Source organism: Schistocerca cancellata, chromosome 1 (genome assembly GCF_023864275.1).
Source record: "Schistocerca cancellata isolate TAMUIC-IGC-003103 chromosome 1, iqSchCanc2.1, whole genome shotgun sequence".
NCBI lineage: Eukaryota > Metazoa > Arthropoda > Insecta > Orthoptera > Acrididae > Schistocerca > Schistocerca cancellata.
Genome location: NC_064626.1, coordinates 1,077,582,290 through 1,077,603,724, shown reverse-complemented (window position 1 = coordinate 1,077,603,724; position 21,435 = coordinate 1,077,582,290). Strand labels below are relative to the sequence as shown.

Genomic DNA, 21,435 nt, shown 5'->3' with positions numbered 1-21,435 from the left:
ATGTAACTGGTGATTATATAAAGATTATTTTTCCTTAGGTTAAAAATGTAACACTAATTGTGGTGTAAAAGCCACAATAAAAATCCACAATGCTTCACTCATGGAAGTATGAAAGGCATGCCCACCGAAGGGTTTAAGAATGTATAATAATAGTTACTTAAACAATATTGTGATAAGGAAGGCTGCTACTCACCATATAGCAGAGATGCTGAGTTGCAGATAGGCACAACAAAAAAATTTCCACACTTAAAGCTTTTGGCCAATGGCCTTTGTCAACAATAGACACACACACACACACACACACACACACACACACACACACTCACACAAACACAACTCTCACACACGACGGCAGTCCTAGGCAACTGAAACCACACTGTGAGCAGCAGCACCAGTGAATGATGGGAGTGGCGACTGGATGGGGGAAAGGTCTAGGCTGTGGCGGGGAGGGGAGAGGAGGGATAGTATGCTGGGGATGGCAGACAATGAAGTGCTGCGGGTTGGAAAAGGAGAGATATAGAGAGAAATAGAAAAAAAATAAATAACCCCCCCTCTGTCCATCTCTTCCCTGCCCGTCGCCCAACTTGCAGTACTTCACTGTCCACCAGCCCCACCATACTATCCCTCCCCTTTCCTGCTCCAGCCTCCTCCTCTCCCCCACCCAGTCGCCACTCCAATCATGCACTGGTGCTGCTGCTCGCAGTGTGGTTTCAGTTGCCTGGGACTGCAGTCGTGTGTGTGAGTTGCGTTTGCTTGTGTGTGCCTGCGCGTGCTCGTGTGCGCGCACACATTTGCCTATTGTTGACAAAGGCCTTGGCCTGAAAGCTTTAAGTGTGAAAATCTTTTTGTAGTGCCTATCTGTGACTCAGCGTCTCCACTATATGGTGAGTAGCAACTTTCCTTCTCATAATATTGTTACATTCCGTCTTGGATTTTCCATTGTTTAATAGTTTTGTAAAGAACGGAAAAAAAAATTTCCTTGACATTTAAGTAATCATAACAAAACATGTACTACAAGTAAAATAGAACGAGGTGCAGTACTTCTGCCTAGTGAAAACTATAAAACAGCTAAAGAACTAGCAAAGTCAAAGAATCACAAAGTTAGCAATTGGTTTCTGTTTTAGTAGGCTTTTGCGTGTTTTTGGTTTCTTTATTTCAGTTTTGCAAGCTACAATACATTTCATTATCCCATTAACGATCCAGTTATTGAACTGGAATGTTACACTTGTTCAGAGTAGATTGAGTTTTATTTCATTCATTTTGATTCTTGGTCAGATATTTTGCTAGTTGAATGATGACTGTTTCCATCCAGAGATTCAGTTTCATTAGCTGCATTAGATTCTGTTATCTTCAGCTTTTCTCCTTGTGATCCATGCTTTCTATTTTTAAGTTTTTTGAGCTGTGATTGTGTTCCATTATTTTTCACATAAATGTATGCTTTTGGATTTGGTCTAATTGAGATTCGTGTCTTCATCAGTGAGTAGCTTGGGCCATGCCAGTCATACCAGTACATTCCTTGGTATTCATGAGTGCTTTGCACTTCACCACCAAGATAACGCCCATTCAGATTGCTAATGAAAGAAAAGCATTATTATTACTATTATACTATTATTATTATTATTGTTGTTGTTATCGTTAGTGTAAAATATCAATAAAATATAATAAATTGTATTTATATGTATTCTAAAAATAGTTAAGATGGGAGTTCTTAGTTACCAGCAACTGGACTAAAATTGACATTAAAGAAAGGGAAGGGGCAGATGAATCTCTGGCTTTGAAATTTTTAAAAGTAGTTTTCCAGCATATAACAAAAGGGAAACTGTAAAAAAATTCTAAGTTTTACAAACACTGAAGGAAAGATAAGTCAGTTTAACTTAAAATGTTCACATTTTAATTTGAGTGTTATTGATATTGAATGAAATAAGTAGTTTACTTTCCAGTCACCATCAGGTGGATTTGTATTTGTTAATGTGACATCTATGTTGTGTTCTGTCTTTGTTATAACCTCTAACACTGGCACTGTCTAGTGGAGAAACAAAACACTATTTCAGGACACAGTTTTGGGGAGGTTTTTGACTAAAACGTAAATGTAAGTGGAATACTTCAAGTGGCCACAAGCTCCTTTCTCTGTTCTACTACATCACATATAAACTGTTAAGTTTTGTAAACAAAGATGGTGTGTGGAAACTACTAGGTCGAAAGAACATACATCAAAAACAGAAGCAATCTTTCAAAGTACAAATAACTTGTAGTAAACAACTTTATTATTTTACAGTAAGATGCAAAGCATTGTGGAGATCTGTGGACGAGTTATCGATTACATATCTTGGAGTAAATATTTCAAGTAGTAGGAGTCCTTTCCTGTCCAGTTTATATAGCTTAACTTTTGTTCTCGTGTATGTAATCGGGTGACGTGTTATGAAACTTAAGTGGATCAATTATGTTCCCAACTGTGGTAAAATTATACATAAATAACAATTTTGGCTGGGACTCAGAGAAAGAAGATAAAAGGATTGCAAGAAAGAGAGCTAGGTTTTGTATGTGCTAGAGTTGTGAGTTTGTTAAACTAGCATCTGTTATTTGTTATAATTAAGTAAATGCTGAAGTTATACTTTGGTACTGAGTTAAAGATATGCATTAAGATATACTTACACTCTTAACAATACAAAGAGATAGATGTAGTATCAGGATGGCATCGGGCACAAACAGCTTGTTTTATTTAGGCAAGATCTATGAGTTTTGTGATTTAGGCAAGTTGTTATTCATTGGGAAAATATCCACAGAAACATGCAAATAACTAAATTAATTCACGGAAATTATAAAATTGGGGGGGGGGGGGGGGGGGGGGGGGGAGGGAATTTTCAAATACGAACATTTGAAGGAAGGAAAGATTGAAGGAGAGTAAAGTTTTTCAGATCTGGAGGTTATTAAGATTATATCTGTTACATGTTATAATTAAGCAAAGGTTGGAGTAGTACATTGCTTATGCTTTAAAATATGGAGATAGATATAATACTTATATCTTTAATTGACAAAAAAATGTAATTAGATAGATTAAAAAATCTACTCAACAAGTGGTGGCAGAACGATGAGACAGACAGACTTTTCTTCATCGCCTCTGGTAAGTCTCTCCTGACCTGCAGTTCTGGGTGACTTTCCCAAAATCTACCCCTTTTTGTAGACCTCTCTATTCCTTTTCCTTCACCAGTCTTCTTTCCCCTTCGACCCTTCTGTCTGAAGGAGGAGCCACTGGCTCTGAAAGCTTGCCTAATTATAACCTCGTTTTATGTGTGTATTCTGCCGCCACTTGGTAAGTAGATTTTTTAGCTATCTAATTATATTATTTTGTCAAAAATTGATTCATTTTTTTGTGCCATTAATTGATATATACATAGTTTTGAGCTGGCAGGGTGTAAAAGCTATTGATGAGTTGGTATAGTTGTAAATGACGTCAATCCATTGTTCATTTGGGGAATGTCAGGGTAGTGTAACTAATATTTTATGGTAAATATGAAGAGTAGAGTGCAGGTTTTGTGAGTGCGGAGGGAGGGAGGGGGGGGGGGGGTGGAGGGGGGAGATTAAGACACAGATGATGATATTGTAAATGTTGTCATTTTTATCCTTTAAGATGGACTCATGTTGTTTTCTTTGGTGTTCATATATTTGGAGGGTTTAAAGGATGGAATGGATGCAGCAAATCCTTAGTTTTCCACAAAGTTCAGAATACTATTCTAATTCTACATTTACATTGTATGTGCCCAGTCTCACTTGAGATCGCTCTGCAGAATGGCAGAAATGCTGTGGGTTTGTCTTCTGCCTTTGGCTGGATGTTCGTAGACTGATGTTTACTAGCTACTGTGTTCTGTAATATGCTCAGAAACCGGCACTTGTCTGTCACAGTTCATTCTCATTGATATTTGTTGTATGAATGTAACATTCGAGGCAATATCTGCATGAAAAAATAGAGGACATGTTTGTGCCCTCACAGTTAACACTTCCCATTATACGTATGATTTATCAGTGCTGCAGCTATACTTTTTTGTGGTTCTGACAGGATGCATAGGTCATATTTTACATCAGTGCTGTCTACAAGAACAAGAACTATGATGGGTGGTATGGTAGGCTGCCTTTGGAACTTGTAACTTCAAGTGTTCAGTGACCAGAGAAAATGATTGGTGGGTTATGTATCACTCATATCTATGGACATGTCAAAATCATAATCTTCACATAGCTGCTAATTAATAAGTTATAGTTTAGTGTGGTATCATGTGAGAACACTTTCATTTTTCTGCTTGAAAGGAATTTCAATGCTGCATTTTTCAGCTTCAGGCGTACACTGCCATCTGTGAAATTGCAACCCTCCTAAATAAATGATTGAAATTTTAGTTTTTGTGCGACCTGTGAAAAAATAATAAAACATACAAAGCAGTAAAAGAATGTTACACTTCCAGTTTCTCATGAAGCTGTCATATGGTGTGTCAAATGCATTATATTGAACAAGCTTTGAAAATGTATCATTTCAGGTAATTTTTTCAGAGTACAGAGTTGTATTGGTTTTGAGATGAGTACCATGGTAGAGTTGCTATTGAGAAGATCCCGGAGGTGTTTGGGGGAAGGGGGTACATGACAGAAATAAGTGATTGTATATCTTGAACATCACTTGCATCATATGAGTATGTCCTATTGGAGTAATGGTCCAGAAATGTCACATGCAGAATACTGCAGCATTTCAGTTTCTTATACATTAACAACAGCCTCAGTTGCAATGTTTACCTAGATTTACCTGGGTTTCAGTTGGGATAACCCAACCTTCTTCAGAATAAAAGGAACTAAGATTTCTCCATGTTGGACGTCAAAAACTAAAAACTATAATATAGTAATACATCGTCATATTGCAAAACTTATCTGGGAAACAGCCTCGGCCCCACTTCGCGACCACAGTACAGCAGCAACGGAAGTTGTACTGGAACTGGCTATAGCCTCGAGAGCGCATGTGTGATAGTGTCATGCATACTTGTTAACACTGGTACCAACATGTACTCCTAAACTTAAATTTTTTTGAATAACCATGTGCAGCTAAAGAAATTGACATGTAAGGAACAAAGATATATCAACTGTCTTAACATTTGTAATAATTTGTTGGACGTCAAAAGTGAAGGTAGCAATTCGTTTATTATTTTAAACCAACCTAGCATATTTGGGCTAATCATCGAATTTGACTGCATGAGGATAACTACTGGTTTGAAATACCAGATAACCCAGCTATTCAGCAATTGGGAGTGCTAAAAACATGTTTGCAAGGGTATAATGATTACTCCCTAAAATTATGGCGGATGGAATAACAGTTGAAAACCTAAAAAAAAAAGCTTTTTTTGTTCCGCAACTGCGCTGGTTGTTAAGGCTATTTTTGTCATATAGTCAGTGTTTAAAAATTTGCATTTCTTCCAAAATATCCAACCTCGCACCCTTCACTTCGCAGTGTAAGAGCCGAGTATTATCTGGAGAGTTGGGTGCGTGAGCCGTTTGCACTAAGTGTTCAGCAAATGTCAAACCACACATGCCATCTCCAACTTCGTTAGCAGCACCTGGTTATTCAAAAACAATTTAAGTTTGGGAGTACATGTTGGTACCAGTGTTAACAAGTACGCATGACACACTATCGCGCATGCACTCTTGAAGATACAGCCAGTTCCAGTATAACATCTGTTGCTGCCGTATTGCGGTCATGAAGTGGGGCCGAGGCTGTTTCCTAGATAATTTTTTGCAATATGAGGATGTATTGCTATATTATAGTTTTTAGTTTTTGACATTGTCCATTATGGACAAATCGTAGTTCATTTTATTCTGAAGAAGGTTGGGCTATCCCACTTGAAACCTAGGTAAATCAAGGTAAACATTGCAACTGAGGTGTTGTTCATTTACAATTAATATTTATGCAGTTGCTGACAGGGCTGCAAAATGTTGAAAATATTAATCTTCAGTTCCCCCGAATGTAATTATTGCTGCTGAAAGTACCCAAGATTTGGAGCATCTGAGATCATCTCTGATGCTCACTGAAACCATCGTGTGCATCTTTTTTTTTTTTTAATTAATTTTTTGCTTATTTTGCATATGATGCACAAAAACAAACTTTAACATTGTCCTTAAACTCTGTGCAGAGTGTTTGAAAATTCCCATTACAAGCGTCTAGGACTTGTAAAGTGGAGTGAGAATAGGAACCCTTTTCTGGAAACATCATCCAACAATGATACAGAGCATCAAAGTTATAGGCGCTGATGTCTGTAAATGTGCACAATTTGAGGTAAGGGTTCCTGGACAAATTATGGGACATTTGTTGCAGTGCTTTGCCTTTGTATGAACAGTTTACGTGGAACTCTTTGTATCATCTTTCACTTTCATATTGATGATATAGCTGAGCAACATCTGTTATTCCCTGGTAATGGTAAATATAAATGTAATGTTCCTCAGAAGCAAAATGAAGAGCAGTTGCTGGTTGGTTGACTTATTATGGTAGAAAATGAGAAAGAGCCAGTGAGATAGTTCAGTGTCACCGTAATGAGGGTGGAAACTGACATAAATGCAGAAGGTACATATTCTATGAAACAATTAAAAAATATAAATTGAGATTCGGTCTTGCAGTGAGGTTTGGGAATGGAACTGCTAAGCAACAGAATGATTTTATAATTGTGATGGAAAGTCAGAAATAAAAATTGTCAATAAAAGTTTACTGTGAACTATTAACAGAAATAAATGAGTACCATGAATGCACGTTTTTCCAGATAGGTTCAGAAAGATTGGGATACAGCAAATTTTTCTTTGTGCAGAGTACTTATGAAGGATAAGACTAACCATACAGAGTGGACAGATGAATAGTGAGAATGAAATTTTCATTCTGCAGCGTAGTGTATGCTGATACAAAACTTCCCGGCAGATAAAACCTGTGTTCCAGCCTGTGACTTGAAACCAGGACCTTTGCCTTTTGCAGGTGAGTGCTCCACCAACTGAGTTACCTGAGCATGATGGGTCTTGAGTCGTCCTCAGATAACTCATTTAGTAGAGCTGTTGACTGCAAAGGACAAAGGCCTGGATTCAAGTCCTGGTCTAGCACACAACTTTAATATACCAGGAAGTTTCAGTTGAATAGTCACCTGTAATTTAAATCAAGAATTATTTATAATGGTGTGTCTTGCTAAAATATGAATGTTGATTCTCTCAAAATTAGAAATTTAAGATAGTGATTCCACAATGACTCTGTGCTGAAGTATTATTTGATGGCAAAGGGTGATTTCTGGTCACACATATACCTTATCTTATGGATATATTCCAATTTCTAACAACTGAGAACAAGCCAATTCAAGAACTGTAAAAGCTGGGCACATACTGTATGTAGAAAAAAAAGCAATAATAGTAGTAGGAATAATATAGCTACTGTTATTTCCACCTTGTATCGCATCCATTATACCACCAAGCTCCAGTGTGAGACTCAGCACAATTTCCATCAGACCAGTTGTCGTGATCCATGTCATAAGTAGAGAACTTCATTCCAGCATGATAAATTAGTGAATCACCTGGAAAAGTTCATATCCATAAGTTCTGTCATATATTGGATTATAGGTACAATATCTTACTTAGTCTTGATACCTGCATCTCCATCATAGTCTCCAAGTATAGAGATTGGGTAGCCTTCAAGTTCTGTTCCAACAGAAAATGCGGAGTAGAGGGCGTACGTCTTAGTGAGTGTGAAATCGTGCATTTCAATTAATAGTTCATGTATCTGGAAAATGCGAACAAATTAATACTGGCCATAAAAACATGATTGATCACGTCATTATGTACTTCTAAATTTTTAATTTACCACATCATTGGACAATATATGTATTTTTTCCAGTCCCAGCCAGAATTCTCCAGCTAAGTTCCCAAATCCATATTTATAGTCATGCCAGTTCCGAAAGAACTCTACAGAACCTTCGTACCGATTTTGGATAACCTGAATGGAATCAGTGTGTTAGTTTTTAATTCATAAACATTGCATAGCAGTAGTTCATTAAAAACATTTGCAGGTAATGCTACATACTGTCCAACCTCCATTGTGGGTTTCTTGATCACAGTAGACAAAGAATCCTTTTGTGGATAATTTTGGCTTTATTTTATACACCCCAGAAATATTGTTACCATATTGCTGCAATGCTTTGCAATCTTCAGGGAGTTGTTCATCTTCTTCAGCTTGCAGTTTCATGTGTGGAGTAAATTGTTCTCTCACCAAAGGAGAGATAAAAGAATCCTGTCTTATTTCCATGGTAGCAGAATGAATATCTTGCTTTGTAGCCAATTTGGTGCTTATTGAAGATAATGATCTGAAATTATAATCTTACTGTTAGATACATTCTATTGTTTTTTTGCTATTGTATAGGGAAAGCAAGTAGTTGAGGATGATAAAGGGTGTTTAGTTTTCAAAGCTGTTAGACAAGTGCACATTTACTAGGAGAAGAAGAAGAAAAAAAATTAATGAAATGAAGCTAAGACGCTTATAGGAAGAAATTTGAAAAGTTCATTCAACAACATCAAAATTTTAAAAAAATCTAGGTATATGTGTTGATAGAGATGCTCACTGTACAAATGACCATCTAAAGAAAGACAGTGTACAAAGCTGCATACTAGGTTATTGGTTGGAGAAATAGAACACCTGAAAGAGGGATTAAAGTTGTAAAATGAGGAAACTGCAACTGCCTTAAGAGTCGTGCCACAGTACAATAAGAAGCAGTTGAGTTGATTATTAAACCTTATACAGTGGAAACAGGAATGAGATAGAAACTACAATGGAAAATTTGGAATAGTGACATTAACAAAGAGGATAACAATTAGCCTAAGCAGAGAGAAACAGTGCAAATTATTGTAATGGTGTACTAATGTAACAGTGAGTCAGAAAATCAAGAGCCTGCACTTAAAGAATTAGCATAATAAAATACTTCACCAATTGCTGTTGTTGACAGGTGGGTTCCTCTCAATGTAGGATTTTAGAGTCCTGTGGCCCCTCCACCCCTTGTGATCCTTCCTCAACAAATCTGTCTTTTCTCACTGAAGAAGCACTCTGTATTTCTGGAAAGTATGATTATTATTTTCTGCTTCAATTGTTTTTTTGGAAGTACAGTAATTTTGCATCCAGAAGGTAAGCACTGCCTGAACGTTATTATAAAATACTGGTCTGTTTTTGGGACATACTTCCAGATTGAAATATCTGTTTCCATTACTTCTTCTAGCAGATACTCAAGGTGTACAGTTTTTAAGATTTACGATATTTGATATAGAACAGCCAAGTGTAACTAGCTATTGGCAAATAAGTACAAGCTGATCTTCCATCCCCTATGTTCCTAGTGCTCGTTTGTTACTTTCATTTCGTTGCAAAGAAGGGGGGGGGGGACTGCTTATCATCTTTTAGGAGGAGTGGTTCCCAGGAGTGAAACCCTCTGTATTGTGTTGTACTTTAGTTTCCCAGGTATCACCTCCTGAAGCCATTCACCAAAGTGGGCCATTGTTTGCAAGTAATTGATTGGGGGGGGGGGGGGGGGGAGAATTTGCATGGTATGTTACAGCATTATACACTGAGGTGACAAGTTGTGGGATACCTCCTTATATTGTGTCGAACCTCCTTTTACCCAGCGTAATGCAGCAACTCAACATGGGTACGGACGCAATAAGTCATTGGAAGCCCCCAGCAGAAATAATGAGTCATGCTACCTCAGTAGCTGTCCATAATTGCAAAAGTGTTGCCAGATCAGGGTTTTGTGCAAGAACTAACCAACCAATATGTCCCATAAGTGTTCGGATTCGTGTCAGGGATCTGGCTGGCCAGAGAATTTGCTTAAATTATACAGAATGTTCTTCAAACCAATCACGAACAATTGTGACCCAGTGACATGATGTATTGTCATCCATAAAAATTCCATTGTTGTTTGGGAACATGAAGTCCATGAATGGCTGCAAATGTCTCTGACTAGCTGAATATAACCATTTCCAGTCAGTGATTGCTTCAGTTGGACCTAGTCCATCCATGCAAACACAGCTCACAGCTTAATGGAGCCACTACCAGTTTGCACAGTGTGTTGTTGATAACTTGGATCCACGACTTCATAGGGCCTGTGTCACATTCAAACTCTGCCATCGTCTCTTACCAACTGAAATTGGGACTCATCTGACCAGGCCATGGTTTTCCAGTCATCTAGGGTCCAATCAGTATAGTCACAAGCCCAGGAGAGGTGCTGCAGGCAATGTTGTGCTTTTAGCAAAGGCACTCGCATTAGTTGTCTGCTGCTACAGCCCATTAATGCTAAATTTGGCTACACTCCCGTACTGGATAAGTTCATCATATGACCCGCATTGATTTCTGTGTTTATTTCACACAGTGTTGCTTGTCTGTTAGTTAGCACTGACAACTCTATGCAAACGTCGCTGCTCTCAGTTGCTTAGTGAAGGCTACCGGATGCTGCATTGTTCGTGGTGAGAAGTAATGCCCAAAATCTGGTATTTTTGGCACAACCTTGACATTGTGCATCTCAATATGTTGAATTCCGTAATGATTTCCAAAATGGAATGTCCCATGCATCTAGTTCCAACTACTATTCCATGTTCAAGGTCTGTTAATTCCTGTTGTGCAGCCATAATCATGTCGGAAACATTTTCATGTGAATCACTAAGTACAACTGACAGGTCCTCCAATACACTGCCTTTTTATATCTCGTATATATGATACTATCACCATCTGTATATGTGCTCATCATTATCCCATGACTTTTGTCACCTCAGTGTAATTAAGAGGTTTGTTCTGAGTGACAACTTAGTGCAGTGGTTAAGATATGTTACTGACATACTGAAATCGATGGGTCTAGTCCTGTGACATGCGTTTTAAATTCTTAATCATAAATGTTTATTGAAATGGCTTTCATCATTATATTTAGTTCATGTAATTTGTTCAAATGTTGTTTTTTATTTTTATTTATTTATTTATTAATATTTAATCCTTTGCTGCATCATTTTAATCCCCATTATAACTTTATTTGCTTCATTTTTTCTACCAATAACCCATTTTTGTTTGTAATCTTTGTCCATGTTAATTACCTTTTTGTATCAACTTTTCTTTAATTTCTTTAGTATTTGTCATTTTATATTTTTGTCCATGTTACTGTCATCACTATTTCTATTCCTCATTTTATTTATGCAATCCTTTCTTTCATTTAAATCTTCATCTGCATTATTTTGTCCATAGTGTAAATAGAATTTGTGTTTTAAATGTTTACATAATGATTGTTATCACTCAGAAAGAAAAATAAATTGCACAACAAAAAATTAATTTTCTTTACTATTGCACAACAAATATAAATACTGATATATTATTTCACCTTTTGTTGTTTAATGGGTGGATCGACATTTTCAAACTATTAAACATTACAGTAGGTAAATAAAAATAATAAAAAATTACATGGACAATTATTCCAAATGAAAACAAATGATAGAAAGAAAAAAGGAGAGCAAGTAAAAAAGTTAATATAATGATTGAAATGATAGAGTAACTGATTAGAAATATAAAAGTACATTTGATCTACTTAATTGAATTGAACTTAAATAATTGTTGTTCAATAAAGTTTTAACATAAAAATTTAAAAGCATCAAACAGGATTAGAACCCACCACCTTAAGCATATCAGTCATAAGCCTTAACCATTATCTATGCTGCCAAGTGGAATAAACTTGTTAACTACTGTGTACTAGTGCAACACTCAAAAGTCATTTTCATCAAAGGGCTCACATTGGTGAATAGCTTTAGGGTGTGTAACCTAGGAACATAACTAAACACCGTGGTATAGATGGCTTCAAAAGTCGATCCCTCGCCTGGTGACCACACTTTGTTAGATGTTCAATGAAATGTGTCAGGCAATTTTTTATTGAGAATGGGTCTGCAATGATGAAAAATTTAGGAAGAGGATTAATACATGGAATAAAATGAGTAGAAGGCAGCCGTTTTTGTATGGTTTCATGAATATTTTCGGTAAAAGTTTCCAAATTGGTTACAACAATGTACCATTTTGGAGATCTGCCATAAACTGATGGTTATAGCACACTATAGTAATTATTACAAAGAAAATACTTACTTTGTTGCATTGATTAATGTTGTGAAGTTTCTCTGTGTGTTAACCGCAACATTCTGTAAGTTTTTCACTATTCCCAGGATACTGAGAATGGAAGTTCGAACAATGCTTAGCTGATTGTCTGATCTTGTTTCTGCTGCATTTATTGCTCTGCTTCCTGATGTTGACATAAAATATGAATTTTTAGTATGGATATTCAGATTTTCCCATAAAGAAATTGAGGAAGTAATACTAAAAATTATGTATGATGAAAAGCAAATAAAAAAAGAAAGAAAGAAAAGAAGGGGGGAAAAAACAAAATGCAGATTACCATCAAACAGTAAGCACTCAGTCATGTAGTCTGTGCCATTAATTTATATGATGAATGCTGTTGAGAAAGAGAGAAATTCAGTCTACGCATAATATCAAAATATGCATATTTCTTGTTCCCAATTTGTTGTTATTCTCATGAGTCTTTTGTATACCCTTTGTTTTTCTTGATCTCGTCATAATCAGTGTTTGGTTCTGAAATACTCTGTTTAAGTGTTCAGCAGCCACAGTCTACATTATTAGTATTTCCTAGCACTGGAAGAAGCATGTATCGATAATATCGCTAGACAATTAATTGAACAGAAAGAATTTGTACGAGAAGCTTCCAGAATTAACTCAGGTGTTTGACACCGGACTCTCACCAGTTCTCTTCAGTCTGGTCTTAGACAAGGTCATGAGAGAGTGGGATAAAGAACTACAAGAGCGAGGACGAGAAAGAAGAATGAGATTTTCACTCTGCAGTAGAGTGTGCGCTGATATGAAACTTCCTGGCAGATGAAAACTGTGTGCCGGACCAAGACTCGAACTCGGGACCTTGCCTTTCGCGGGCAAGTGCTCTACCAACTGAGCTACCCAAGCTTGGGTAGCTCAGTGGGTAAGAGCACTTGCCTGCGAAAGGCAAGGTCCAGAGTTCGAGTCTCGGTCCGGCACACAGTTTTCATCTGCCAGGAAGTTTCAAGGAAGAAGAAGATTTGAGGTGAAATGTCTCGCTTTTGCTAACGATATTGCAGTAATTTCTAAGGACGAAACAGATGCAAAGATAATGATAAAAACAATTCACCCATTGAATATAAAAACAACAGATATAAATATAAATTAGACAAATACAACATAGAGACATCAAAAGAGTGATTAAGTTTAAGTATTTGGTAGAATGGACACAATCGAATGAGTTAGATAACACCACAAGTAAAGAAAGATTGAAGAAAATGGAAGTGGCATAAAAACTCACCTGAAACCAATTTAATAAAAGGTCAGTATCATTCCAGGCAAAAAATTAAACACTACACAACTATAATGAAACCAGAAACACTTTGCGAATCTGATTGCCTAACAATGAATAGGAGGGGTGATCAGAATAAAAGGGATGAATAAGAAGAACTGGAAAAGAAAGAAAGGAAAGGACTCAGATAAATTTTAGGACCACAAAAGAACAAAGATAACAACTGGATGAAGAAGAGAAATGAAGATCAATACGGAAGCATAGAAACTATCGCAAGAGATTGATTAATGGCCATATTTACAGAATGAATGACAATAAGCTAACAAAAAAATTTAATTTAATTTCCAAATTAAAAAATATCACAGGATGGCTGGAAGAGACAAAAAGGGACTTGAGGAAACTTAACGTCACGGAAGGCACTATACAGGACAAGGGAACTGATCAGTACTGTGAAATTTCCCATCCAACAACAAAAATCACAATCTAGCAAGATGACGGCAAATAAACAGAGGCAGGCCATCAGCCAATGCATGAAGTAGTTCTGGAAAGATAAGAAGAAAAATATAATATATACCTTTGCCTTATGTTCTAAGTGGTCAACAATTGGCCAAATTCTGTAATTAAAAAAAACTATTTCACATGTTGATTGGTAGTATCAGTTTTAGAAAATATTTGTTAGGCAAAAAAAGTAATGATTTTATGTTAGTGGGGAACAGTGAAAATATGCTCTTGTTACGCTTGCTGCATCTGTACAGTTCAGTTGCTCATCAGAAATAATGATAATTAACTTTCAGTGACTCTTGAGATGTCTGTTTCTTGAGGAGGGGGGGGGGGGATCTTTCTTCTACTAATTCTGCTCTCTCTCTCTCTCTCTCTCTCTCTCTCTCTCTCTCTCTTTTTCTTTCTTTCTTTCTCTTTAAAGACAAAAGCCAAAGCATGTGAAAACTACCAAATGTTTGTCTGGAGAAGGCTGATTTACTGAATATGCGTATGATCAGCGATTTGTAATTTTTATTTCTGGATGCTACTGTTCTCATCCTAGCTAGCTATTTTGTAGCAAAAAATTGGAGGAAATAACATTGTAGAAAATTTGCTCTCTCTTTTGATGCCACCTGTGTCTACTGGAATTTAGTTTGTTTATCTTTTTATTTTAATTAATATATTTTTCTTACTTGTAGCCTGGGTTCCATATGAACTAACAAAATTCCACATTGTGAGATACATGTGCGATTCACTGGAGAAATCCCAAAAAACTTACATGTTGTTGGCTATTACGATTGTGGGATGTGCAACATGAAATATTGGCAATAATATAGCACATAGAGTATTATTGGGGCATATGAGGCAGCTCCTGTCAGTAGTCTTGAAAATCTGGTTAAATATTTTGGTGTGAAGCCAAGTGTGGATCTAAAATTTTTACTCTATCTCTTGCAGAGAAGTATAATGTTGTTGTTGTAGTTTTGTTGTTGTTGTTGTTGTTGTTGTGGCCTTCAGTCCAGAGACTGCTTTAACGCAATCCTCCATGCTACTCTATGCTGTGCAAGATTCTTCATCTCCAAGTAACTACTGCAACCTACATCCTTCTGAATTGCTTAGTGTATTCATCTCTTAGTCTCCCTTTATGATTTTTACACTCCACACTCTCCTCTAATACTAAATTGCTGATCCATTGATGCCTCAGAACGTGTCCTACCAACGGATCGCTTCTTCTAGTCAAGTTGTGCCACAAATTCCTCTTCTCCCCAATTCTATTCAGTACCTCCTCATTAGTTACGTGATCTACCCATCTAATCTTTAGCATTCTTCTGTAGCAACACATTCGGAAAGCTTCTGTTCTCTTCTTGTCTAAACTAGTTATCGACCATGTTTCACTTCCATACATGGCTACACTACTACATACAAATACATACAAGATTTTCTGATGCCTAAATCTATACTCGATGTTAACAAATTTCTCTTCTTCAGAAACACTTTTCTCGCCACTGCCAGCCTGCATTTTATATCCTCTCTAATTCGACCATCAACAGTTATTTTGCTCCCTAAATAGCAAAACTCATGTATTACTTTAAGTGTCCCATTTCCTAATCTAATTCCCTTAGCTTTGCCTGATTTAATTTGCCTACATTTCATTATCTTTGTTTTACTGTTGTTGATGTTCATCTTATATCCTCCTTTCAAGACACTGTCCACTCCGTTCAACTGCTCTTCCAGGTCCTTTGCTGTCTCTGACAGAATTACAATGTCATCACCAAAACCTCAAAGTTTTTATTTCTTCTCCATGGATTTTAATTCCTACTCGATATTTTTCTCTTGTTTCCTTTACTGCTTGCTCAATATACAGATTGAATAACATGGGAGATAGGCTGCAACCCTGTCTCACTCCCTCCCCAACCACTGCTTCCCTTTCATGCCCCTCGACTCTTATTATTACTGCCATCTGGTTTCTGTACAAATTGTAAATAGCTTTTTGCTCCTTGTGTTTGACCCCTGACACCTTCAGAATTTGAAAGAGAATATTCCAGTCAACATTGTCAAAAGCCTTCTCTAAGTCTACAAATGCTAAAAATGTAGATTTGCCTTTCCTTAATCTATTTTCTAAGCTAAGTCGTAGGGTCAGTATTGCCTCAAATGTTCCAACATTTCTACAGAATGCAAACTGATCCTCCCCGAGGTTGGCTTCTACCAGTTTTTCCATTCGTGTGAAAAGAAATCGTGTTAGTATTTTGCAGCCGTGACTTATTAAACTGATAGTTCGGTAATTTTCACTCTTGTCAATACCTGCTTTCTTTAGGATTGGAATTATTACATTCTTTTTGAAGTCTGAGGGTATTTCCCCTGTTTTGTCAGGGCTGGCTCTCCCAAGGCTATCAGTAGTTTTATCAGAATGTTGTCTACTCGTGGGGCCTTGTTTCGACTTAGGTCTTTCAGTGCTCTATCAAATTCTTAGTATCATGTATCCCATTTCATCTTCATCTATGTCCTCTTCCATTTCCATAATATCGTCCTCAAGTACATCACCCTTGTACAGACCCTCTATATACTCCTTCCACTTTTCTGATTTCCCTTCTTTGCTTAAAACTGGATTCCCATCTGAGCTCTTGATATTCATACAAGTGGTTCTCTTTTCTCCAAAGGTCTCTTTAATTTTCATGTAGGCAGTATCTATCTTACCCCTAGTGATATATGCCTCTACATCCTTACATTTGTCCTCCCTCCTAGTCCGTAATGATGTATGATGTTCAGTTATACGATAGTGCAATATACATAGTGTCAAGAAAAGTAAAATTGGGGTGAAATTCATTTCATCTGTGTGATTTTAACCGTGCCTAGTATTTTATTGTAATTTGTTTTAAATTGGTTATCTCATCCTTTCATCAAATCTGGCATGCTCTGATTGTTGCTCATTCTGGTCATTAAAAAAACCTGTATCAATAACATTCACTGCTAAGGAATGAATTAAAATGCACTTGCTTAGATTTTTTGTACTAAGTCTTGGAGTTTTTATACATTTATTAGACCTGCTGCAATGAACATAGTGGAAGACAGTGAGATATTTGAGAAAATTATCAGGTTTTGTAATTCATTGAAATTAACCTGTGTATTAAATAAAGTACAATTTATTAGATAAAAAAAAAAACTGAATTTATGCGCTTGACTCAATATTGTTAAAATATAAGTGTTCTGATCAAAAGGGTCATGATATCAAAGAAAACCAATAACTTGTTAAAGCTGTGAAGCAATCTAAACAGCAAAAGATAAAATTTGTAAAAGATAGTGGTGTGGTAAAACAAGAAAAGAAAAAACAACCAGGTTATGAGTGCTCTGTTTCACAGAAGGCTTGCTCTAATTTGAACTGAATTTTGGTAGATACTCTATTCAGTAAAACCTGTGACCTGTGGTGTACAGGAGAGGTTGCACTACTACTTACGTTTTTAATACATTGTTTTGTGACATTTTAATTGAACACCACAACACTGTAGCTGTATTTACAGGTGGGTCTAAACAGGGGGACTCCGTTTGGTTGCTCTGTTGTTTTTTTCCCCATCGTATCCTCAAGATCAGACTGCCTCAAGATTTTACTGTCTTCGAAGTGGAATTATAGGTGATCTTCAGGGCATGGAGCAGGTGAGGCATGTCAAGAGCACTCGTGTTTGTTCAGATTCCCTGAGTGCCCCTCACTCTATACAACTTGTGTACTTAGCAGATAAAGTAGCCCAGAATATCCATAGACACCCTACTCTGATTAAAAAGGCAGGGGAAGGAGGTGTGTCTGCTGGGTGGCAGGGCTCATGGATAATGTGGGGAACAAAAGGGCAGATGCTAGCAGCCAAGGAGACATGTTGTGATCCTCAGTTAACAGAACATATCAACATCTTTGTTTCACATAGTTGTGCAAGGTCACCGTAAACTGAGAAATTATTATTCTTTGTTGACTACATTCTACAGAGTTGTTGACACTCCTTGTCTACTGATATAAAGAAATAATTTGAAACTTAAGTATCATCGAGTGTGAAAAACATTGTTAGGTGGCAAAAACTGGGTCTATTACTATGAAGTTTTGATGGTATTTCCCAAAGCAGTGGTTTTTTTAAGATGAGCGTACCATTCATTTTGATGACTCCAGATCATGGTCTGTCAACATGAGATTAATCTGAGAAGTTAAAATTCAAGTTCCTATAGATGAGAATTTTAACTTGTGCTTCCAGTAAAAGCAAGTAATTTACTTTTCATGTACAGAAAAATTTTATTGAAAGAAATATGAGAAAGTACCAAATAGGCTAGTGATCTGATATGTAAATCACATCCAGTACTTTGTGTGGACCATCTACATTTGAATTCACATATCCCATTCACTCTGACAATATCACAACATTTTCATTAGATTTGTAAATAAAACATTGGTATTTCTGCTTTACTTTGCATGTTCTTTTGTTCTTACATGTGGTTGAAGCTCTATACTCTATAGTAAGCAACCAAATCAAAGAATATTTTATTTTATTCATGGTTTACTAATTGCTGCATGCTATGTGGATTACCAATGCGCAGAATATGTATTTGACACACATGTTCATGCTGATTCTTACTTGTTTCTGAGAACATCCCTCGCAGATGTTCTTGTCCTTGGTTCAGGGCACTTGTATCCATTTTTATAGATTCAAGAACTGAATCAATTTTACTGCTCTGCCAATCAAGTTGTTGTACTCTTCGACTTACTTCCCGGAGTTCTGACTTCACACTTTCACTCTTTTCCTGCATCTGCACCTCTAGCTTTGTTAGCCTGAAATAAATGGTCTTCTGATTGGTCAATACAGAGGAGGATGTATGCTGGTGGAATAGGCTTTGTATCACATTTTGTGTTAATATATTAATTAGCTATATCAGTGGCAGTTCATTTCATACTGATTGTTTGATAAACATGTGACACTGGAATTTGTGAAGCTGCTCATCAACTTCTACCTTTCATATCAGAGAAAAATCTGTAGTAGTTTTATTACTGTTTATGTATTAGCCTTCAAATGATAGCGTGTTTTATGGCCAGGAAGCTAAGAAGATAGAAAAAGAAATATCTTGAGTGACACAAAAATGTGGAATTGTTATTAATTGGAAGTACTGAAACTTGGGATCAGGAAGTGGTAGAAGGGAAATATAAGAATTGTGAGTGAATTCCTGTCAAGATTTGCCTACCTAACTTAATGCTAAATATATTGCTTGGAGCATACATGGAAGTTCAGCAGTGGAGCTCTAGTAAGACTTTCTTTGTTTCCCAATATGTTGAAATATATTATTCATTTTAAACTTTGTCCATTATAGAAAGAAAAGCACTGAGGATGATGAACAGATCCCACAAATTTTGAACTCTTGCACAATATTTTTGAAAAATGCATGTGCTAGTCAAGACAACTTATTCAGCTTGTGTTGTACTCTGGGTTGTTTGTGTATCCTTTTTTTAAATTCTGACAAAAACATTGTGAATAATTTTTCCTATCTATACAAGACATGAAGTCAGATTTTGGGAAGAATTATTGTCCTAACCAGATAAAGAGAACATTTGTGATCGAGTTTGGCAATAAAATGGCCAAAGCACTGGACTCATTTTCATATTAAAATGGAATTGAAATTCCCATCTGACCTTCCTGATTGAAGGTTTCTGTTGTTGCTTTATTATCATTAAAAATAAAGCAAGAGAATACTCAACCATTTTTATTAAGATTATCAGACTATTTGCCTTGAAGATATAAGTTTCAGTTAGCTGTAATGTTCATCGTATTACACAGGTTCTGTAAAATCAGTAGTTATGTAGTAGATGAAAACGACAGCTGAATATTGTAACAAGAAGAGTGGCATTGTTCACAGTATATCCTTTGCAAGTAATGTACATAATATCCTGATTTATAATGTGTTAGGAAATAGTAATCAAGAAGTAGTTCTTTCGAGCAGATTAGCACTAATTGTAATTGGTTGTTAGTATACTGAAGAGACCTGCAATGCCTGTTAATATACAGTTTCACTCATTTAGTATCTCAGAAGACTCTGGCTTCATGGTCTACTTACAGAACATAGGATGTGACTGAATAAATGAATAACTGATTCTTGTCAGTATATCACTTTGCCCTCTTCCTATTCATTCCCCAAACTGGTAATAAGTTCTTCCAGTGGGATCCCAATATTTCTGGGACATGAAAGTAGTATTGGGTTAACTTCATCCCATACTCACAAAGCAAGTTTCAGATCCAAAATTTGCACTTACAAGATGAGATGAGCTTTTTAGCTTCCAACAATATTAGCTCCTATTTCGAAGTAAACTTCTGTGCTCCAACTATTCATTTTACTTAAAGCTAAGTCTGAATGTAATTTACTTAACTGTAATTAATAAATAATATTAAATGTAATGAATTACCGATATTCAATTGTTTCTGTTTTCCTTAGAATCTGTTCCTCCATGGTCAAAACAGCTGTAAGACGATCTTGTAGTCTCTGAAGTAGTAATGTATTTTGCATCACATTGTTTTCTTTCTCACTATTTTCACTGGCATCATTTTCATTGTACATCTAAAACATTGTTTGGTCTTGAAAAAAAGGTGGTAATAGCAACAAAACATAATATTTGAAATGTTGGAATGGCAGTGACCAAACTAATCTCAAAGTTCTTTTATTTACATTTTCTACAAGGAGAGTCAGTTGTTGTTAACCTTAATTTATTACATCAGCAGTGTGAAGCATTTCTTATACAAATCAAAATACAATTTGAGTGAAAGAATAACTACTATAGGTAATTTATATGTTTATGGCATCAGTGAGAAGTGACAGAATTCATTTCTTGAATCAAACAATGGACTATAAAGACTTGAATGAAAGGTCATAATTTTTGTTGTTGTCTGCTGGTACTAGCCCTCAATCTGATGACCTGCTCTAATACAGATAATTGACCTCATACTTTAAGCAATAATGTACTTACATGATTTATTTAACGTATTGACATGAAAACCCACCTCAGTCGCATTTGTAAATCTTCCTAAAGTGTCCCGTGCCCTTGGCAGTTTTCGTCTATTGCGCACTTTAATCGTTGTTTCTAAGTTTCCTTCTGTTGTAGTCTCATGATTAGCAGAACATGTATAAGAAATAAAGCAGCTAAACCACAAGAGGGAAAAGATTACATTCATCTCCATCGGCAGATTTGTGCTCTTGTGTTTTGCTGTTATCAAACAACTGAGAAAGTGCTGTGACATTGCCTGTTATATAGCGGCATGCATTACTGAAACATATGGCAGACACATTTTTTGCTGTCAGGTCATTCTTTATTTTTCCGTGGGACTTGCCGTGCTCTCATGTTCCCTGTTTTTGTCACACAACATCTGCCTGCTCAAGTTTTTGTATTGTGGTAGTACTCTTGCAATGTAGTTTCATATTTATCTCATACTGTCAACAGTTATGATTATCTGTTACAATTTTCTTCTTTTTTGTAAGTCCTCTAGTGTGCCAGTATTATTGGTAACTGCAACACAGTTTGTATTTTACACTCCTCAAGATCTCTGTGAGTGAGAAA

The 21,435-nt window shown here is 36.4% G+C and overlaps 2 protein-coding genes across 3 annotated transcripts in view; one reads left to right on the top strand and one right to left on the bottom strand.

The window, feature by feature from the left end:
* LOC126090883 (mitogen-activated protein kinase kinase kinase 4) overlaps nucleotides 1-21,435 on the top strand; it is a 201,103-nt gene that overhangs the window by 172,200 nt on the left and 7,468 nt on the right. The window lies entirely within an intron of this gene.
* LOC126090909 (angiopoietin-related protein 7-like) lies at nucleotides 1,109-21,123 on the bottom strand. The gene is made up of 9 exons (XM_049907020.1): nucleotides 20,882-21,123; nucleotides 20,290-20,441; nucleotides 18,476-18,669; nucleotides 12,143-12,296; nucleotides 8,075-8,354; nucleotides 7,856-7,987; nucleotides 7,642-7,774; nucleotides 7,442-7,568; nucleotides 1,109-1,571 (listed from the first exon to the last, which is right to left on the bottom strand). Exons 1-9 carry the CDS (start codon nucleotides 21,116-21,118, stop codon nucleotides 1,256-1,258), a joined length of 1,725 nt encoding a protein of 574 aa, XP_049762977.1. The 5' UTR covers nucleotides 21,119-21,123; the 3' UTR covers nucleotides 1,109-1,255.

Excerpts from the sequence above, each read along its gene's own strand:
- LOC126090909 (XM_049907020.1), bottom strand. The coding sequence starts at position 21,118 with ATGTCACAGCACTTTCTCAGTTGTTTGATAACAGCAAAACACAAGAGC. Across the intron at positions 7,775-7,855 it reads ATATATTGTCCAATGATGTG|ATACATGAACTATTAATTGA; the intron begins GTAAATTAAAAA and ends CGCATTTTCCAG. Across the intron at positions 7,569-7,641 it reads AGACTATGATGGAGATGCAG|GTGATTCACTAATTTATCAT; the intron begins GTATCAAGACTA and ends GAACTTTTCCAG.